This window comes from Oikopleura dioica, chromosome 1 (genome assembly GCF_907165135.1).
Source record: "Oikopleura dioica chromosome 1, OKI2018_I68_1.0, whole genome shotgun sequence".
Taxonomy (NCBI): domain Eukaryota; kingdom Metazoa; phylum Chordata; class Appendicularia; order Copelata; family Oikopleuridae; genus Oikopleura; species Oikopleura dioica.
The window spans coordinates 1,725,776-1,746,661 of record NC_137291.1 but is presented as its reverse complement, the minus strand read 5'-3'; the positions used below and the strand labels follow the sequence as shown (position 1 = coordinate 1,746,661).

At 39.2% G+C, this 20,886-nt stretch overlaps 4 protein-coding genes across 5 annotated transcripts; 2 read left to right on the top strand and 2 right to left on the bottom strand.

Annotated features, from left to right (window-relative positions):
• Nucleotides 1-302: 302 nt before the first annotated feature.
• Nucleotides 303-939, bottom strand: LOC145711430 (uncharacterized). Its single transcript, XM_081789123.1, has 2 exons — nucleotides 870-939; nucleotides 303-805 (listed from the first exon to the last, which is right to left on the bottom strand). The coding sequence occupies exons 1-2, from the start codon at nucleotides 937-939 to the stop codon at nucleotides 414-416; spliced, it is 462 nt and encodes a 153-aa protein (XP_081645249.1). The 3' UTR covers nucleotides 303-413.
• A 162-nt stretch (nucleotides 940-1,101) lies between these two features.
• On the bottom strand, nucleotides 1,102-7,594 carry LOC145700561 (uncharacterized). 2 transcript variants are annotated; one of them, XM_081777855.1, is made up of 9 exons: nucleotides 7,436-7,594; nucleotides 6,144-6,206; nucleotides 3,560-3,694; nucleotides 3,005-3,302; nucleotides 2,777-2,907; nucleotides 2,382-2,563; nucleotides 2,156-2,272; nucleotides 1,789-1,951; nucleotides 1,102-1,542 (listed from the first exon to the last, which is right to left on the bottom strand). In XM_081777855.1, exons 2-9 carry the CDS (start codon nucleotides 6,204-6,206, stop codon nucleotides 1,429-1,431), a joined length of 1,203 nt encoding a protein of 400 aa, XP_081633981.1. In that variant the 5' UTR covers nucleotides 7,436-7,594; the 3' UTR covers nucleotides 1,102-1,428. The 2 variants fall into 2 exon arrangements, with proteins under 2 accessions (XP_081633981.1, XP_081633989.1); XM_081777863.1 differs by having other exon boundaries at nucleotides 3,104-3,302.
• An 8,701-nt stretch (nucleotides 7,595-16,295) lies between these two features.
• LOC145712337 (uncharacterized) lies at nucleotides 16,296-17,095 on the top strand. Its single transcript, XM_081790018.1, has 4 exons — nucleotides 16,296-16,495; nucleotides 16,540-16,672; nucleotides 16,717-16,878; nucleotides 16,949-17,095. The coding sequence occupies exons 1-4, from the start codon at nucleotides 16,440-16,442 to the stop codon at nucleotides 17,021-17,023; spliced, it is 426 nt and encodes a 141-aa protein (XP_081646144.1). The 5' UTR covers nucleotides 16,296-16,439; the 3' UTR covers nucleotides 17,024-17,095.
• A 1,902-nt stretch (nucleotides 17,096-18,997) lies between these two features.
• Nucleotides 18,998-20,367, top strand: LOC145711236 (uncharacterized). Its single transcript, XM_081788966.1, has 5 exons — nucleotides 18,998-19,171; nucleotides 19,218-19,347; nucleotides 19,389-19,672; nucleotides 19,711-19,939; nucleotides 19,994-20,367. The coding sequence occupies exons 1-5, from the start codon at nucleotides 18,999-19,001 to the stop codon at nucleotides 20,339-20,341; spliced, it is 1,164 nt and encodes a 387-aa protein (XP_081645092.1). The 5' UTR covers nucleotide 18,998; the 3' UTR covers nucleotides 20,342-20,367.
• The last annotated feature ends 519 nt before the right edge of the window (nucleotides 20,368-20,886 follow it).

Genomic DNA, 20,886 nt, shown 5'->3' with positions numbered 1-20,886 from the left:
CGCTCGAGTATGGCAGCAAAATAGGTCAAGCGTCAAAATGGTCAGCTTTGAGTATGCGTCGTCGGTTTTATTTTCATGAAAACAATTTGAGCAACAGATATAAAAATGCAGAGTAAAATGAAAGGAATGCGATTATTACTTTTCCTTCTTGGATAAGCATGTGCCAGCTGTTGAAGCTTTTTCGATCATTAGCTCTTGGAAATTTTTCATCTGGGACTGGAAATTGCAGAAACTCACACAACGGCTCCCAACCTTCTTTTACATTTAAAATAAGAAGTTTTTCTTTCGGAATCTTTGACTTGCAGAAAATGATCCAGTCAGAATAAGCTTCAGAAAGCCCAGAAAGGGAGTAAGCAGGATTTTCGCAAAGAAACATTCTGAAAAAAATTTCTCAAAAAAATAATGATTAAAATCTACCTTGAAATATTCGTCTCAATAAGTTTCGTCAGCTGATAAGACCCCATTCCTGGCACAAATCTCAACATCTCCTTCACAACCGGCAGTCTTTCAAAACTCCATCTCGATCCACTTTCGTATCCAAAAATCGTCTCTTGCGCTGATTTTGCCCAAATATCCGGCGAATCTCGAACGGTCAAAATCACTTTTGCATCTGGATAAATTTCCATCAGATCTTGAAAAAATACATTTCCGGGAAAATCGACTGTGCTGTTGTAAATTGAGCCGTCGAAAAATTCCTTGAGAAGTTTGTGGCGGATTTTCGGGTCTTTTTCGAGGCCGATTTTGGTCCAGAATTCGTTGTCGTTGTTTTTGATGTTTTCGAACATATGATAGGTTGGCCCAAAGCCTTAAGAAAAAGGTTAAAAATGTCGAGTTCGGCTTTTTAAAATTTGCAATCAAGGAAGACTCACCAAGATCATCAAGCGCTGTTTTCAGACTTAGAGTCCCTGTTCGGCCAAATCCGCATCCAATTACTATCATAAAGCATCTTTATCAGAAAACTTTTTCGATTCAACCGCATTACCTTTTATTTTTGACATTTTTCTCTTCTGAAAATTCTGATTCAAAACAATGCATTTTACGACTTGGCATTATAAAATGATGCCGAAATTTAATCGATGATGACTCATATGAAATGAAAAGTACCTTATGCAATAATATTTATTATTAATAAATGTACAGTCATCAAAGAATTGGAAAATCTGAGGCCGTAACTAAGCCCCTCTTTCATTGAAATTCTTCGATCGGAAAAAAAAATCATAAATAAGCAAAAAAGTGATCGTAAATTATAACTTGTAAGAATTTCTTATGAACAAGACTAAATTTTGTGTACTCTGAGCGATTGTTGTGAAAAAAATGTACAGGAACTTGAAAACAGGAAGACATTTTGCGTCGGTGGTAAAAAATAGAGAACATTCAAGAGGATGAAGTTTGAACTTGAAAATAATCTTTAGCATCTTTCTCATTGGTTTACTCGATTTCGATGATCGAAAACGAAGTGTCGGATTCCTTCGATGTGTGGCGATCCGAAGCGCTGGAGGAGTCCGATGAAGAGGGGCAGCAGTTTTGCCGAGGAGAGGAGCCCTAGAAATTGGAATAAGAGATTTTGATGGAAGAAAAAAAAATATTTTTGAAAGAAAATCTCCAGAAAAAACAAGATTTTGCATAAATTAAAAGATAAAGCTCATTTTTTAGCTCAGCCAATCAGGAGGCTTGATGAATTATTTTGTTATCGAGGGTTTCCCGTGTAGGAACAAATTTAGCCTTTTAAAAATTTTCTTATTGAGTCATTTTTTTCAATAAAAATTGTAAATAAGTATGGATAGTTACCTTGCTAGAGAGTTCTTCAGGACTTTCGCATCCAGAATCCACATCTTTCTGACCCTCGGTTTTCGGGATGGCAGAAATGGCAAGTTGATTGACGGAAAACTGATGCAGGCGGCGCATCGCGTCGATTTCATTTTGTCGCTTTTTATCGAGATATGCAGCGTTTCTGAATATTTTATTTTAAAAAATTGAAATTGACAATGACAAAAATTGATTCCTTTTCTTTGTTTGTCTTTTTTTTTCTTGATGGGAATAAAACTTGAAAAAAGAGGAAACGGCCGTAAAACGGGGTGCTTGAGAATGTTTCTTTGAAAATTTGGGAATCGAGGGGGAGATGAAAGACGCTTAGTGCCAAGGGCGGTTTACTCACCTTCTAGCTTCGAGTGCGTGTTTTTCGTGCGTCTTCAGGTGCGACTTCAGATTGTCTTTGCGGACCGATCGATACGGGCACCAAGGACACTGGTGCGATTTTTCGCCGGAGTGGATTCTGTAAAGAAGATTTTATTTTTTGACAAAGACAAATGAAGGTTTATTATTTTTCAAACGAAAATTAAAGGCGTCACTTTTCTAAAATCATGTAGAAAGACAGTTCTTACCGCATGTGTCGCTGGAAGTGGTAGAGCCTTTTGATGCGCTTGTGGCAAAGTGGGCATTCGATGTACATATTTTCAGGATCGAGTCCTTTCAGCTGCGATTTGGCTTCTCGGACAATCGAAGCAGAAACAGCATCTCGCGATGACGCTGCTCGTTGTTGTTGCATTGCAGCAATTCCACGCATCTGAAATGATGATTTAGCAAAAAATATTAATAAAAGAACTCAAAATTTTATCGGCCAATGAAAAGCGCTTATTTTTAAGGTCAGCCAATCAGAAGATCGTTATGAAACATTGAACAAATGAGAAGCAAGGATTTAAAAAGTGACCAATAAGAAACCGGGATTTCTTAAAAAGGCTTTTTCATTTTTCTTTTATATATTATTCTAGAGTTTAACCTTCATCTGTTGCCTCTGAATCGCATGCTGCTGGAGCCTCGCAAGTTGCATTTGCTGAGCAATCATCGGATTCATCGCCGGATTCGTCTGCCCGAGCATGAAATGCGCAGGAAGAGATGGAGTAAGAGGCCCTAAGAGGAGAATGAGTCATGGTTCGTAAAGTGGAAACAAATGAATTAAAAAATTTCAATGATTGTTTTTTTCAATGAAATTTGATGATTTTTGTACGTTGATGATGATTTGAGGAATTTTTGTGCGAATGATTGTTTTGATGATTTTCGTTGTGAGGATGAGGAGCGATTGGATTTGGCGTGCTGGGAGGATTACCAGAGCTTTTCAAGTTCTCAATCGCTTTTCGGTAGAGTTCTTGGTGCTGGAACGCGAAGGGGTTGATTGCGTTTTGCGCCAAGGAGGTGGCGAAAGGAGTTGATTGAGGAGAAAAGCTTGATGATTTCGCAAGATCGTCGATTGAGAAAGAAGATTTTGAAGCGGGCTGCTGGGTTTTCTTCAAGTTGTTGTACAGAGCCTTAATAATGGTTTAGTCTGAGAATTTCTGAAGGGGTCTTGAAGCCTTTCCTCGATGTTTGTTATTAAAAAAACGGCTCAAAAAGAGGGAGACAACAAAAAGCTAACCGCAAGTGGGTGCATTAGAAGCAAAAGATTGAACCAAAAAAGGGTGTCTTCACAGATCTCTTTGGTCATTAGAGCAACTCTGCGGTTTTATGGTGTTAATTTGACAAGTAGCCTATGTTGCCTCTGCGCTATTGTTATTTTTACTCTTACCTGTAGATTTTCCATTTTCTGCTGCTCGAAGGTTGGAAGTGAAGTCTCTTGAATTGCCGACTGTGTGTTACAGTCAGAAGAAGCGCCGCTGGAGGAGGACAGTGTATCTTCGCACGAGTTACTGTTCGATTGCCACTAAATTGTAAGTTGAGGGGGTAAGTTATAAGCGGGTTTATTCGGACGGATGAGCGGCTACTTGGGTCAGAATAGGTAGACAGTTAAGGGGATCAACCGCGATTTGAGCAGAAGCAAGCTCAGTATCTTTCGCGAAAAGAAAGACATAAGGTCAAACTCTCTTTCTCGAAAAACTCAAGTTCCAAAAGCCGTTCCAATTTGCCCAATCATTAGTTCAAAATGTCGCAGCTTTTCAAAGCTGTCCGCCAAAACAACAAACATCAAGAAAACTGGCTAATCTGTAAATGCCCGAAATGTATTTGCCCCCAAGTCAACGGAACATGACATTCTCATCTCATGGGCCACTGTGGGCGAATAAATACGCACGCGCTTCGGGGCATGTTACGAGACAGGTTTTGAAGTCGCTGTCATAATTTAATAAGCGGATGACATGTTTTCTCGTTTGATGCCAATTTTGAATTTTTCTCAGAAATTGACGCAAATCGAAAAATTGAAAAAAAAATTTCGAAAAATTTTTTGAAAAAAATTTTGTAGAGAAAAAAATGTTCTACAGATTTCCTTATTTTTGGAAGATTTGAAATTCACTCGCCGCAGGGCGCGTCATTAGAAAATTTCCGCAGCGCGTTAAAATTACGACTTCCCCCGAAAATGCAAATGGCAGATTTATCTATCCGGCGGCCGTTTCCGGTGATCGCTCGGGGCCTTTGATGCGGGCACACATCGCAGCCAAAGACATCTCTAAACATCCCCGCATCGCACCAACCAGCATTTGACAGGCGACTTGGGCACACTCAGCGAAAATTCAGGGTATTCTGACAATCGCGCCATTAGTTTTGACCCTGATTCTCCACTCTCACATATTTAACATAGTGACACCCTTAAAGAAAACAAAGCTTTTCTTATGAAAAATAAGGGTATCCCTTCATTATTTGATAAGGAAGATTGATCTTTTTGATCTGTCTTCCTTATTGAAATCAAAGAAGAAACTTGTCTTTAAAGAAAATTACCCTGGATTCGCCACGAATAAATAATGTTTTATGAAGGAAGTATTGAAACTTTTGATAATGCGAAAATCTCGATCTGAACTTTAATATTGCCCCGGTTGCGGTAGACCCTTGGAGCTTTTCCTTCCCCGGTTAATAAGTTCATCTTCCCTTATCGGGTATCGCCCCGCTTGGGTGAAAAAAATAACCTGGCACCTTCTACTGTCAGGGGAAATCTGTCTATCAGACAGCACCTATCGTTCTATCGCTATTTGGCAGAAGGGGAAATGCCACTTGATCAAAAAGCGCTGTTTACACTTTGAAACGATAGCAAACCCTCGCTGGTTTGCTTTCTTTGCATTAATTCCAGGCTGGAAGTTGGAGCGATCGATTATTTATTCAGATGCTTTTGTTTCTATTTTCTGACAAATCAGAAATGCATATTTGATTGACTTGATTGCCCCAATAAAAATTATTCGTCAAAAACATACAAAAATTTAAGGCTCTAGGCAAGGAAAATCAGATTTTTAATCATGTATTTCTCTTCAAATATCATAGCGACACCCTTCAATGAAATCTTTCTGAAGTAAAATAAGGGTGTCACTATGAAATATTTTCGAGAAATAAGCACTAGAAAATCCGATTTCGCCTGACTACCCCTTAAAAAACTGCACTTGAATAAGCAATAAAAGTCCAAAAATTGCCCTCAAAGAAAAAATTTAATTGCACCGACAAATATGTACACACTCCTTAGCGGGGAACAAACATGAGTCCCTTAGATTTCGACGCAGAGCAGGAAATTTCAAAGTCATCTTTAGGAAAAATGCTCTTCAAGGTGTCATTTGCGGAAGTTGCATTCGTAAGCATGAAATCTATGCGCATTTTTTGATCTTTTTTTATCGAAGGAATACAACTTCATATTGGTTTCCGGGGAAAAAATAAGGGTATCAACAAAGTATTGAAGAAATTTTCCTCATAAGAAATTTTCTTAATTTGAAAAAAATTGAGTTTTTTAAGTTGAAAAAAGTCTTAGTCTCGACCACCACCCCCTTAAGGGGGTCTCCTCACAAAAAAAAACTTGATTAAAAATAGCCTCATTATACGAAGACACCCTTAAATCGACCTTGCTGCACTTGAGAGATGCTTGTATCAGAAACGATGATTTTACTACTAGTTCTCGAAATTTTCCACCGGAAGCTACCATTTCCGATCTGCTGGTTGCATGTTTGTCGAGAAATGCCAGCGGGCGCAAAAATCCGACCCAGCGTCTCCCCTGTTTTCTCTTCCGGCCCCCTAATCTTAACGCGCCTAATCCCACATCATGGATATCGCGATCCAAAAATAAATAGCTTCTGAAAAAATTCAAATGAAAAAATCTCATGACTATTTTTTGTCTTGGTATTTTTTCTCGGGACTTTTCTTAAGGGTATCTCCTCGGAAAACGACGATATAAATAAGGGTCTTACCTTCGGTTCGGTGAGGAGAGTCGAGCCAAGTTTCGGACCTCCGATCATTGGAATCTGTGCCATCTGAATCAAAAATATTTTATTTTCGATAGAAATTAAGGGTATACCCACAACAATGTTCTTTCAAAAGAATAAATATATCAGTTTATAAAAAATAATCAGCTTATTTTTTTGTTATTTTTGAGATTTTTTGCTTGATTATTATTTTTTGTTAAGGGTATCACTTCGAAAAATATATTTTCATAAATTCTGACTCTAGAATTTTTTTAAAAGTCTTCATGTTTCTCGTGGTTCCAAGCGTGGGTTCTAAGAAGGGAGCATTTAATATTTGGGATTAGCCGTTTGGGGGATTAGATCGGTTTCATAATTACGTCGGGGTGCGACTGTTTTGGTGTCTAACATGTCGTAACGCAAAACAGCGGCCAGTGTTGATCCCAAACCAAGCTCTTGGGTTGCCCCTACTCCACGCATCGCCGCCACGTTTTTTCAACATTTGTTATTAGTAAATAGAAGAAGAAAAGGTTTTCGAAAGCTATTTTTAGGAATTTTACACAAATATTTTTTATAAAAAAATAATTTTCAAAATTTTTCTAAGGGTATCCCCTTAATACTCATATTTTTAAAAAGATCAATCTTTCAAAAGAAATATGCTCTTAAGCCCTAACGACTTTATATCCTTTTGTTAATGCTCCTTTGAAACAAAAACTAAAGGGTATCTCGGCGATATTCAACTGTGAAATGTGTTCTACCTTTAAAAAGAGATTCTGAAAGAAACCGGAAATTGATTTTTGTAGAAAAAACTCATAATTTGGAAGATTGAATTAAGGGTGTCCGCCTCTTATTGGAAAATAAAGAGGGGATTTAATTTTATTAATTATAATCAGGAAGTAAGTTACGTAAAAAAGAACTTCTCCTCACGTTTAGTTTTCAACGTGTCAGATAAGGGGGCTTTTCATAATTCCAAGCGGCGCTTTATCAGGCCAGCAGGGAGCCTTATCAAGTACCCAAAGCAACTCATATCGCGTAATCCCTCTCGTCACCCATAATAACTTTCTTTCTTGGCTTTTTCATGATTACATAAGCGTGTTTCTGGGTTCTTTTCTTGGCAAATAAGGTGACCCCTTAGAATTTTTTTCTCCAGAAAAATCCTGATGATATCCTTAAGAAAATCTCGAGGGTCTTTTAAACATTCTTTATTAGAAAAAACACTATTTTATGACGATTATTATTAAAATTTTGATAAAAAAAGATGAAAATCAATTGTAATTAAGATTATTCTCTGTAAAACTTACAGTAAGGCTGGGTTGAATCTCCTGTCGATGTTCTTTTCTTCTTGGTCTCTTTCTTATTTCTTTTCGAATCGTCGTTTTTATACAAAAAGTATGTATTAAGTCCTTTTAGACACTGTAAATTGGATGCGTCTAAATTTCCGATTTCGGTTTCTAAGTAAAATCAGAAGGATCGTCTCCCCAAGATGCAAGGGGGTCTCCGAGAGAAGGTCGATGGCGCTCGGCAGCCGCGCTCCGCCGTGGTGTTACGGCGCTGCCGCGCGCCCAACGCCAATCAAACACTGACTCTCTCTCCCTCTCTCGCTCGCTTCTGCAACCCTTCCATGCAGCGGGTAAACTTGGGCGACCCACCCTGAGTGTTATCGACGTGGAGGGGTCTAAGATGAAAGCAAGATGGAAAATTGTAGAGTGGGGCTATCATTCGAGCCTATGAATCATAGCCTATGATTCGAGCCATCATATATCTCTAGAATCTGGGTATGTGCCTAGGGTTGGGGGCAAGAAACTCTTAAGGGGGGGGGGGTTCCGGGGCGACACCCCCTTGTTTAGCTCTAAGGTTGGGGGTTCTTAGGGTTAGGGGCAGCTTGAACCCCTTACACTATTTCTAACCCTAACCCTAACATTAACCCTGACTCTTATTCTGCTAAAGAATCTGATCTGTGTTTTTGATCTCTGTTTATTTTTAAATTTATTAAGGAAATTCTTTTGCAAAGAGTTTTTCAAGAAATGACGAAAAATAATCCTATTTAACCATGCTTGAGAGATACCTTCTACGAAGAAGTGCCAAATGCAACGTGTCAATTTGGCGAAATGGCTCTCGAACTTCAATGGGGTGCGTGAAATCGTGTTGGCTTTGACCCGCGTGGAGAGCATCACAGCTGGCTTGTTGCGGCGCGGATGAAGAGGGGATGAAATAGAATTATTCATCACACTCATGTAGATTCAACTTGACGCCGCTTCCTTGCGAAACCGACAATATAAATATACCAAGGCACAAGAAAGAACAGAACCAGACTCATACTGTTGATCCTTAATAAGTTTTCTATACGGGCGATGCCCTAAGGGCAGATCAAGAAGCAACTAAGGAGAAAATTAACCCATTACCAACCAGGTAGCAGTTTTGCTGCTACGACATGCCCCGAGGCTAAAAATACGGCATTCTCATTGGCGTAGGAGGCAAATTTACGCCTGACGGTCGGCAACGGGTTAATTGTACCTGAATGATAGAACAAGTTTTTACTCCCTAAAATTTCGAAGAAAATCAATGATTTTGCAAACATCGAGAGAAATATTTGACGATTTTTCTACAATTCAGGTAGTTACTTTTCTAATAGCGCGATCAATACAGTTTTATTGAGAGGGAGTATTTTATGGCTGGAAGTGGCAGCTGCGTCTGGGCTCAGGTGCCTAGGGCGCGCGGGCGCGTGCCCGAATCTGGCGTCCATCACCCCATTGTGGCCATCCGATCGGCTGGCGCTGAATAATTGAAATGTTTAAGAAGGGTTATTGGTTTCTGGTTATTGCCAGAGTTAATGACGGAGTAGCGCGCAATCTCGGACCCCATCCATAATGTTTTAATCTCCACCACAGCTCCATAAAGATTATTACAGCTGAAATAAATATGACCAGAACGCCCCTCGGGGCAGATTCATTTTTTTCATCTTCTGGAAAGGCCTTTCTCAGGGCTCAGGAACCTGTGTAGAAAACCTGAGTCAGGGATTTTTAAAAGCCCTGCTCTTTTGGAACCCTGACTCAGGATTCTGCACAGGTTATGGAATCCAGGTTCGAAGTTTTAATAACCTGTGTAGAAAACCTGAGTCAGGGTTCGGCTTTTCTAAAAGCCCTGCTCTTTTGAACCCTGACTCAGGTTTCTGGACAGGTTTTGGAATCCAGGTTCCAAGTTTTAATCACCTGTGTAAAAAACCTGAGTCAGGGTTGGGTTTACTGAAAGCCGTGCTCTTTTTGAACCCTGACTCAGGTTTCTACACAGGTTATGAAATCAAGGTTCCAAGTTTTAATAACCTTTGTAGAAAACCTGAGTCAGGGTTGGGCTTTTCTGAAAGCCCTGCTCTTTTGGAACCCTGACACAGGTTTCTGCACAGGTTTTGAAATCCAGATTCCAAGTTTAAAAGATGTTGAAAAATACTGCCCTAGAAACTTTGACGAAAAAGTCACGTGAGGGAAAAACCAATAGAAACAGCCCAAGGAGGAACTGGAAGTGTCAAAAGTTCAAAGGGAAAGTTTTCTGACCCGGGAGAGGGGTACTAAAGTTCTTGTTTAAACTTCCTTCAGCTCCACTTCCGCCCGGCGAGAGGCATCTTATCTCGCATACTTTAATCTCGATTAAGGGGATACACCCCGCGTCAATCAACTAAAACGAAGTTTCCTTCTTCTCAGAGGTAGCGCTTTTTGAATAATTGCCAAGGTAGAATTATTCCTGATCAAAGAGAAAAAACGCATTCCGAACAATTATAATCGCACGCTACGATTTCTAATCATCCGGATTAGAACTTATTGGCAGAAAATTTAATCTCGGAAGTGGATCGGACGGATTAAAACGCTTGCAACTTTTTTGCAGACTCTTTCCTATTTTTGTTCTCCTCCTTTTCTTTTTTTTTTGGATCTTCCCGTCGATTTGATAGTGATAACTTAAGGGTATCAATATGTTAACTCAATTTTGCTCTACAGCTCTTCATAAGCTACATTAATACTATCAAATCTTTTGGACTGCTAAGGGTACATGGGGATAAACCACTGTTCTTCCGCACTTTTCGCACTATCGCAAAATTTTCCGCAGTTTTTCCCCATATTTCGCACTTCGCACTCTGCGTCGTACTGCGAAGAAAAATTTGAAAAAATCGCACTTCGCACCGCAGAAGAACCCGCAAAAAAAATCGCACTTCGCACCGCACCGCACTCGAAAAAATAGGAAAAGGCACATCCCTGCATACAAGTATTAATACGTCAAGACGATTTATTAAATATTATTAACCAAGATAATTGTTTCTGTTTAATTATTTCAAGCAATGAAAAAATAGGAAACCTCCCCCCATTTTCGGCATTATGGTTTTTGAGCGCGCTCGAATCTGGCAACCTCTGATAGTGGATTTGCAAACCGCTGCTGAATGGGACATCGAATGACGGCCACAATCAGGTTGCTCTCAAATTTCCGTTCCAGAGGAGGCACTAACCGCACAACTGCATAAAAATACCCAACAAACAAATATTTTTTTCGTGTCTCAAAAATTTTTAATTCAATGCTTTATCTTTTCTTTGCTTATTTTTCAAAGAAAGATAAGTGAATTTATTAACCGCATCGGAAAGGAATTGAACCGGTCATTGAATTTCGGAAATAATTGAGATTTTTTTCACGTTTCTTTGATTTTATTTTTCATTTTTACGATCAACAGTTGGTCAGAAAAGATCAGCAAAAGGTCCAAAAGAATCGCTCCCCATCAGAGAGTCTTCGAACATTCTCCTCATGTACTTGAACTTTTGAAACATAATCACTTTCTCGAATGCTTCTTTGTCATCCATCATGCTCTTCTTTTTTATTCCAAAGATTTTCGGCAAAGAAAAAGCGGAAAGGGAAATCGAAAAAAGAAAGAGAAAAATATTCATTTTTTATGTCGCTTATGAGATTTTTTTCGAGAATGAACTCAAAGCATCATATTTAAATGGGTATCAAATGAAATGGTGAATAAACGATAAGACAAGAGCGCGATTTAGAATTACTGTATGACTTTGATAGTAAGAAAAAGAGACAGTTAATTGTTGATTGGCAGGGACGAATGTATTCTATTGACCCGAGAAAAGGGCAAAAAGAGGGGGTACTAAGCTTTGTTTTTTCAAATTATATAAACTCGCTGTCGTTGAAATTCACCATCGCTCGGCTCGTCCTGAGTTGGATGAAAAACACACAACTAGATCCGATTAGCCAAGGTAGGAAATTGACGTTGAGCTGTTAAAATCCGATCAGAGTCCGAAAATAATTACGCCCGCTGCCAATTTTCGATTATGCCAACTCGACTGAAATGGCTTCTTTTGGTACACCGGGAGAAAACGTGAGAAGCACGTGATCGGTCAAAGTTATCGGCGTTTGATAGTGTTGCGTTTGCTCTACTGGTGCTTTTGATTATGATAGAGCAGGAAATACGTTTTTGTGCAAAGCTCTGACTAATTTTTATGAGAATTTTTTTTGAAAAAAAATTTTCTCCAATAAAAAAAATCGAAAAAATCGATTTTATGCGATTTTTTTTTCCTAAAATTTGATTGGCCTACCGGCCAAATGTCAAGATTTGATTGAAAAATAACAATGAGAAGATCATCAAGCTATAAATCTCACTTCTTTTTCAGAAGAAATCATTTTTCGGAAGATGGCTTTCGTGTTGAAAAAGAGCTGAGCGGAGATTTGGATCGACTCCGGCGGGAGGAGGGGTGTTCTCTTTCTGGTGGAGATCCGATTATGCCTCCCGAATGCGAACCCAGATGTGGTCACGTGGACAGGATTCGGTCCACGGGGGATAAATCATTCACCCACCTGGTTGGCAGCGGTACTTTTTTTCCTTCACGTTATGGATTTCCGCAATTCAGAAAAGAAGCGCTTCTATTTGTGGGAATGTTTTGAAGAACCGAGCTTTTTGAATGTCAATTAGATCCCACACGAAATCTTGGACCTGCTGTACCTTGTATAGTGAATTTCGGGCAAGGTGTCATTTTTCCAGAAGCTTCGATTTGATTTTTTTCTTTTTAATTTTTCGTCCAGTTATGTCCAAATTTGAATCCTCGCTTCCGGCCTCAAGAACCTTGAGACCAATTTCGCAACATTTTCGATCTCGCGAATTTTCCTCTTCGAGCGCGCTTTAGCTGTAAATTTTATTATTATGGTGGCTTTGACCACCTCAGAATCGCCAGAAGTGTAATTAATGTGGCTAATGGCGTTAGCTCGCGCGACAAGGATTATTAAATCGAGGGGCTCTTAATGTTATAAGTCACATGTGGCTTGTGAAACCGGAAGCGAGGCTAGTCCGCAACGTGAGGGAATAACTGCACGTGGAAAATTTGAGAAGCGTTAGGGCGTCTTTAATTTGATAATACAAAATCTTTATCAAAAATGCTTCAAAAAAACTCCGATAAAAACAATTTTGGAAGACCGAAATTCTGATTTCAAACTTTTAAGGACCGACGATTTTAAGGCTTCATTTTTTGAGGGTCTATCTCGACTCTAACACCCTCAAAATCGCGTTTGAAAATTGGACTTTTCGACGCAAAATGACGAAAAAGACCAAATTTTGCTAAAATTTCAGATTTTTATTGGTCAAAAATTACTTTGGGCAAGTTTTTATGAAGTTTTTAAACTTCCAGGCACACTAAGAAGCCAAAATATAGCTATTTTGAAATTTTCGATTTTTGGAGGAAAATTGTTGACGGGGGTCCTTAAAGCCATAGTTTGTTTTTTCATTAAGGATCTAATGATACAAGTCCCCAAGCTATCAGATAAAAAAATCAACGACAGAAACTACGGTTTAGGGCCCCCCGCTGGAGACACGATAAGGTGCCCCTATCGCCCCAAAGTCGCCGCTTGGTAAACCCGGTCCAGGTAACTTCTAAAACCCAGCGCACAACATCACTTTTCTTTTGGCAAACTTTATTCCTTCCTCATATAAATCCCTCACGTAAGAATTAACAGTAAGAAGAGCTGGTCGATCCAGCTACAAGAGCCCTGTCGCAGGGGATTTCCCTGATCGGCGAAAACGAAAAAAGAGGGAGAGAGAGCGGGTATTTCCAATAATCTATTGGCTACTCGTTATAAATTATGAAGCGTGATTTGGCTGAAAAGGGCCCTCGCCAGGGATCAGAACATCTTTTATTCATAAAATCGGTGACCCCTGGTCATTCCATTTTATTTTCATCAACGCAGTTTCCTTCACGTTGTCTGACCCTCTCCTGAGAAGCGAATCCACTTGGGCGCGTGCTCTCGGAGTGCCCTTATGTGGTCTTGAATTAATCGCTGTTTTCCTGCCGCTGAGCCACTTTCTGATGATGCAACGACATTAGGTACCTTCCGGCCTTCTCAAGATCCCAAAACTTTGGCGACAAGAGGAAGCGACCCAAACTGGGCGCCGCGCACTACTAGAAACGTGGCCAATTAGTCGAGTCAAGAGCCAGACCCTAGAAGGAATACTTAGACCGCGAAATTTCAATTCTTACAATTATTTTTTGGAAAAGAAGCTTTCTATTGCAAAATCGTTTCCAAGCTTCTGAAAGGCCGTTGAAACCCAAAATAAAGACATGATTTTCAAATGCGATTTTGGGGGTGAAGGAGTCGAGATAGACCCCCAAAAAATGGGGGAGGTGTCTGGAACCGACAAAAAATTTCGACAAATTTTGCGTGGAAATTTTCAACCAATCAGAAGCCTGCATTTTGCAAACCGGCCAATAAGCAGCCGAGTAGCCGCCAACGCAAAATTTGTCGAATTTTTTTGTCGGTTCCAGACACCTCCCCAAAAAATGGAGCCCCAAAATCGTTTTTTGACCCGTAGAATCCATTTCCGGGGTCAAAATTTTGATATTCCAAAATTTGATTTTTCGAAAAAAGCTGACGGGGGTTCTTAATATAATCTCAAAAACTTTTACTTTCAAAAGAAAGAATTTCTTATCTGAAAACATGTTCATTGGGAAGTTAATGTCAGCAAATTAACTTCCGTGAAAGGGTGCAGTTCTCAACGTGGTGTTTATCTGTAGACAAAAAATCCCGACCGCGTAACGATCATAACTGTGGCTCAGAATTTGTTGCAAAAAGAAACACTTAAAACGAAGAGAACACCATTTTTCTCAAATAGACACTAAATTAGCTGCGTAATAAAAATGTTTCTTTTCTTCATTTTTTCTGAAAGTCAACTTTCTCGCCCTTGCTGATAAGACACCGCAGTAACCCCCACCGCCTGGCAGTCGATTACGTAATCTTGCAGCGCACCAAAAATGTTGCGGTTTGATACCACTCACGTTGGAGCTGCCCCAAGATTCTCGTCCTTGCGGGCAGCCAAAGACCACCAGAAGTTAAAACATGTCCCTTCCGCTTCTCGTTACCCTATTTTTCTTCTTACTCGTCATTTTCTTCAAGAAATTATATCATCTAAAAGATTTCTTTGTATTTGGGAAAAGAGAAAGAACACTCTGATCTACAGAAGGTCGGATTGTCAGATAGAGGGTCTCGGGGGCGAAGCCGCCTGGGTTAGGCTTTAGCTGAGCTGACCTGAGCTGGCCTGAGTAAAAATTTCTCTTAGCTGAGCTGAGCTGGTCTATCTCAGAGGTAACTGAGCTGAGCTGACCTTTTTCTGAGATCATTGAGCTGAGCTGAGCAGAACAGATCATTTTAAAAATTATTGAGCTGAGCTGAGCTGAGTGAAAGTTGTTTGAGCTGAGCAAAAGGTGAACAGTTCAGCTCACTCTTTTTTGCTTCTTTCACTAAATAGAATCCTGCTCAGCACAGCTCACTCAGATCAGCTCAACATCCCTATAAAGAGTTTCCTCAGCTCAGCCCAGTCAATTATTTCTCAAAAAATCTAGCTCAGCTCAATCAAAATTTAAGCCAAGTTCTGGTTCAAAATTGCAAATTATTTATTTTCGGTGAGCTGAGCGACCTGTGTGAAAAATTCTCTGAACTGAGCTGAGCTGGCCCATTTCGGAGCTCACTGAGCTGAGCTGTGCTTTTTAAGAGGTCACGGAGCTGAGCGGAGCTGAGCAGATCCTAATAAGAGCATTTTCGAAAATCACTGAGCTGAGCTGAGTGACGCTATCAGTCAGCTCAGCTCACTCAGCTCACCAAATTTGCAACTTTGCTATGAACAGGACCGATTCTAATTATAATCGCTGCAAATTATACTTACCTTATCTTAGGTACAACCCACTTGAAACCTTCATCTTTCGTAGACAACCTTTAATGTCCAGGAAAACTGACAGCCCTCAATTCAGAAAAAATATTAGAAAACTTAGATCGTAAAAGGGCATCATGAGGCCACGGTGTCTAGCCACTTGTTGCATGAAATCAGCGACGCTGATTTTTAAAAGTCGAATTCGCAAATTCAAGCCTCAAAATATCAAGTTGATGGGGCTCGAATGCACACTCTGATGTAAATCAAAGGTCGAAGGCTGTGGCTGCCAGAGTCTGGCGCTTTCAAACAAGGTCATTTTAGACTTGTCGAATTGCGAAAAAAAAAACATCGTTTAGTTTTTTTGATAAGACTCTTGAAAGCTTAATAATTCTAGAAATTTAGCGGTACATTGCAACGTGGGTAAGAACAGCGCCTTGTTGCGGTTTTCTTTCTCTGAAAATTGAATAGTTGGCCAATCTTAGGGGCGCACTTTCGGCTTTGAAAGGAATGCGAGAACATTTTCACTCCACGTTTTTTGCTCACCGCAGATCGCCGAATCTAGCCCGCTCGATTATGAAACCATTTTTAATTCGAATTTCGATCAGCACAGATATCATCTTGTTTAAGAAATCTTTCCTTAATTTATAAAAAAAAATTTCGAGCTTTGGAATCATAGAGGAAAATTCCAAAAAAACAATTCAATTTTTTAGATTTTTTATGAATACATTTTTTATTCTAATAATTTTTTAATAATTAGAATCTTTTTTTTTCTAATAAAATAAAATTATTTAAAGTAATAATTTTAATAAATTTTAAAATTTAAATAATTATTTTTTATTAATAAAACAATTGTTTATCTCTCTCTTTTTTCAATGTATATATTTATTCCAAGATACGTTTCCAAATAGTAATTATCTTTTCGCTTCACCGACCCCATTTTCGCCCATTCTCCGTTTTTTAGCCAAAACCGCGAGATCAATATTCGAGCGCTGAGCGTTTTTTCATTTTTCCTTCAGATTTCCTACTGAAGAAATAAAAGAGCAAATAAAAAGCGCGAGCAAACTCACACGCATTCATTCGACTTAGAATTTTGTCAGAGAGAAAATAAAAAGAAGCAGTGGGAGGGAGAAATAATGAATGAAAATGACATTTTGTACTATTGCCATGCCTGCAAGACTTATGAAGAAACGTAAGGAAACTTTTTTCGATAATTTTTCTGAAAATTTTTTTCAGACACATCAATTGGGCTTGTCTCAATTGCGGCAAATCTCCCTTCATCGAATCTGTCCCGAAATACCCAAATCGCACAATAGACGAGTTGCCACAAATGCCGCGAATTCTTAATGCAGAAGAAATGATTGCAGAGGTATCGGCTTGGATAAATGTGCAAATAACAAACTTGTGTTTTAGCTAGCAAAAGTGATCGATCGACTGCAAAACATCACTTTTCGAGAATATTTTTTGGAGGATGAAAAGCTCAACTTTCCAAAGGACTGTGCGATCTGCTTGAATCCGTTTATCAATGATGAGTCTCTCGTGCAGCTCAAAAACTGCGACCATATTTTCCACAAGGTACGAAAAAAAAAGATTTTGTGAAAAAATCTTCTCTTATCAAAATGGCCCTTTTTAACCTCGTCCCTAGTCATGTGTCCTGAATGCAGTAAAATACTGCAACGCCTGCCCTCTCTGCAAACGCCCAGCTATTACGTCTTCTTAAAAACACCCGTTACGCAACGCTATGCAAATAAGATTCATTTCCAACCTGACTTTTTTTCTCTTTCATTCTCGTCCTGACCCTTTTTATTCTGTTAGATTTCAAATAAATGTGATAACAGCATCTTTTTTATTCATTTCTTTCATCGGAGACTCTGCTTCTTGAATTTGATGGCTAAAAATGAGTCGTGAAAGGCTTGAAATCAAGGAAGACTCACCAGGCAAGGACCATTTTCGACCATTTACTGGTGGCGGGTCGATAACTAAAATTTTTGAACGCGGTTTCAAATGAAAGGCTTACTTGTTGCGCATGATTTACGTCGATGAAATCGTCCGTCATCCAAGTCTCTTGAAATTTTTTCGTTTCTAGGAAATTTTTTTTTGCAAAAAATTTTATTTTTTTTCATCAAACGGATTTTTCACATTTTTTCTTCAATAAATTACCTTGGTTTTGTATCGTATCTTCCGTTCGTAATTCTGATCGTATTATAAGTATAATGCGTCTTGCAAAACTTGCAGAAGCACAAGTACTGGAACTTCTTACAAGGTTCTTCTCTGCTTTGAGAGGTTCTGTGTTGAAAAGGAAAGTACATTTCTACGACTGGAGTATTCTGATCGGGAAATAATGCGCATATGACGAGCTGCGGCTTACGCGTATTAGCCGAGATTTGAAGCAAAAGGTTCATCAACAGCTAATCACATTCACATCGATCGCGGTAAGGCTTCATTTCGAGTCCACTTTTGTAGAAGTGCATCAAAAGCATTCATAAAATCCTCCGAAAATTCAGTATCGAAGATTTAGTAAAAGTTAAACTTCAAAATTTGGCCTTAAAAATACCCCCTAACCTTTTATTGAAGTTTTGATTGGACCTATCAACTATTCTAAAAAGGCTTTCCTTTCTTTTTAAATATTTTTTGTGACGATGCGTGAGTTCATCGTAGCGGTCGTTTCTAGGTGGAATAGATCTTGCGGAGGAAGAGGAATGAGCGAGTCGTAAGTTCCTCCGAACTGACCCAATCGCCCTCGGGCCCGACTGGACCTTTCATTTTTAACTGAAGCTTCAAAACCGAAATTTATCGACGTTCGGGCATTAAAAATATTTTTCTATATAAAAATATCTTTCAAGGTTTTTTTGAAAAGAACAGTTTCTTAAAATTTCAAGAGAATAAGATAATGGACTAAAAAGAAAGAAGAGAAAACTTCAATAAAAGGTAAATACTCATCAAATTCAAGTTATCTTTTCCGAACTTCATTAATTCGTTCAAACTCATGATTGCTTTAAAAACCTTAAAAAATAAGATATTTGAGCTTAAACATTGAGGAAAAATATATCGTTGTATTCTTCTTGAATCGAATCAATAAAAATTAATCTAAAATAAAATTTCTAACAAAAATGCTTTTACTAGCCAACAATCAAAGTAAAAGTCGATTTCTTTTAATTTTTAATATTTTATAAAAACAATTTCGTTTTTTAACTTTCTCATTTTTTTTTCTTAAAATTCGGCGTCCTATAATTTCGATTCAGTATAATTTCTACTGATTTTTAAATAGATTCAAAAAATTTCTTAATCGAATTTCTAAATCTTTTTTTTCCGCAAAAGTACAAGAAAGTTAGAAATAGACTTCATCGCAACGTGAGAAAATTAGTTCGTCCGGGGCGTGGGGAGGTAGTAATTTCGCGTGGCTAAACAGAGAGTTGGAAGAGCGAAAACGCGCGAAATTCCTGGAGCGCGCGTTCCCTGCGCCGCGCCGCGCACCACCACCGCCGTAGCGCCCACCGCCCACGCCATAGCTCGGACAAATACGTGTTCCCTCTTTACTACTTCCCGAAATTCGTGCGAATCCATCGAATCACGTTTTCAACTTCCCAAAACTAAGCGATAATCATCTCTTCTATTTTCGACTTTATCGAAAATGGAGATTTTTTTCAGATTTTTTTTTTCATTTTTAATAAAATGACATCTATTTTAGGAAGAAAATGAGCTCCCGGGAAAGCTCTCGTCGAGGATCAAATGCATATTCGCACTCTTCCTTGTCTTCAAATGGCAGCTCCGTCACAGCAACACGTGATTTATGGCGATTGCGCCAAACCATGCATTGCCTTGAAAAATGCGTCTTCTACCACGGTTCCCTCAATCGAAATGCTGCCAGGTAAAGAACAAAGAAATTCTCTGAAATTTTGAACAAAAATTTTCAGGGAGAAAATGAGACGCTGTAAGCCCGGCTGCTATTTGATAAGAGACTCAAATGACCCTCAGTATCTTTTTACGCTCCAACAGACGCTTCATTTCGTGGGCCCTTGTGCTACGAGAATCGCTTTTATACAGGTCAGCAATATTAAGAAAAAGGTATTTTACAGGTTATTCAGGGTCTTTTTCGATTCCAAGATTCAACAGGAGTAGAAAACGGCGCGCGCGAGAATCGTGGATTTCCCTGTGTCGTCTCTCTGATTGAGCATTATGCTTCAAAATACCGCGAAATGGACGTTCTAGCACTTCGTTATCCGGTCTCGAAGCACGATGAAATTCATGAAGAAGCGGAGGAGCACAATTGTTTTGTAGAAAGTCCACATGATGATGCAGCAGAAACGCCGAGAAGAATTCATCCCGAATTAGCGGCTAGTTTGGCTGGGTCGACTCAAACTTGCAATAGGTAAGGGGTTTTGCTAGACATTTTTCAATAATTTTCAGCTGCACAAGCCATTCGGGACCAACGAGGCTAGAATATCAGGATGGCCAACAAAATGGCCATCATGCTGAGCGAGTCAGTAGAAGAGCCAATTCTGATGGAGCGATTGCCACTGGATTTGCTGAGCATGGGCGCAGATCGACAATTCATGCGACGGATATTTCAACAGAAATGAGACCCAATGATTTGAGGCAGAGTTTGAATGGGTTGAAAGAGCGCATGGAAAGTGAGGTAAAATCATAAAAAGAAATCTGAAGAAATTTTTAAAACCCTTTTTTTTTCTAGATCGAAAAGACCAACCAACCGAATCTCGAAGAAATCTTCCCTGGAATCGAGCCGCTCATCTCCACTGCTCGTCGAAATTCAGCCGATCGCCATTTCAAAAAGGCCTCGCTCGATCCATATTTCACCTGCGAGAGCATAATGCAAAACACCCTCCCCACTCAGCAACAAATCGAAAAGAGCTCTAGAAGAAGCAGCAGAAAAAGCCTCGCTCGATCGAGAGAAGAACTCGAGGCAGAAATCGACCGAGATTACAATTTTTCCAGCTCGTTGGGAAATGTGAAGATTGATTTGGACGATTTGGGAGCGATTCTTGGTGGCACGTCGATAACTGTAGCAAATGATGACTAAAAATAATGACGATGAAGATTTTAATTGTTAAAATATTCTTTCACTGCCTCACAGATTCTGCGGTCCTTTTTTCGTAATATAATATTAGTAAAAAGCTTTCAGAATCAAGAATATTTCAAAAGCGAGAATATTTTCTACAGATCAGAAAATGAATCACCATTTTTCAAAACGGAAATCAATAATGACTTTATTTTTCAATGAGAGAAATTTCCTACGATGAGCAGCTTGCAGAACTTGGCTATGAAAAGTCAAAACAGGTCCTTATTTATTGATTTCTTCTTTTAAACTGGCTCTAGAATCCGTTCAAAGAATTTCTTGGCGAATTGAAATCAGGGTGCTTCAACTCGATCAAATTAAAACAAACGGTTTTTGCTTACTGCCTCAGTTTTCAGGTTTTTATTCTTTTGGAAAATCTATTCTGAAAGTTTAAGGGAGTCACAGTGAAAGATATTTTGTCCGACCTAATCGTTGGAATCACTTATGCGCTGATTTCCTTTCCGACTGCCTTGTCTGTTTCATTGATTTCGGGGAGCAGTCCCTATGCT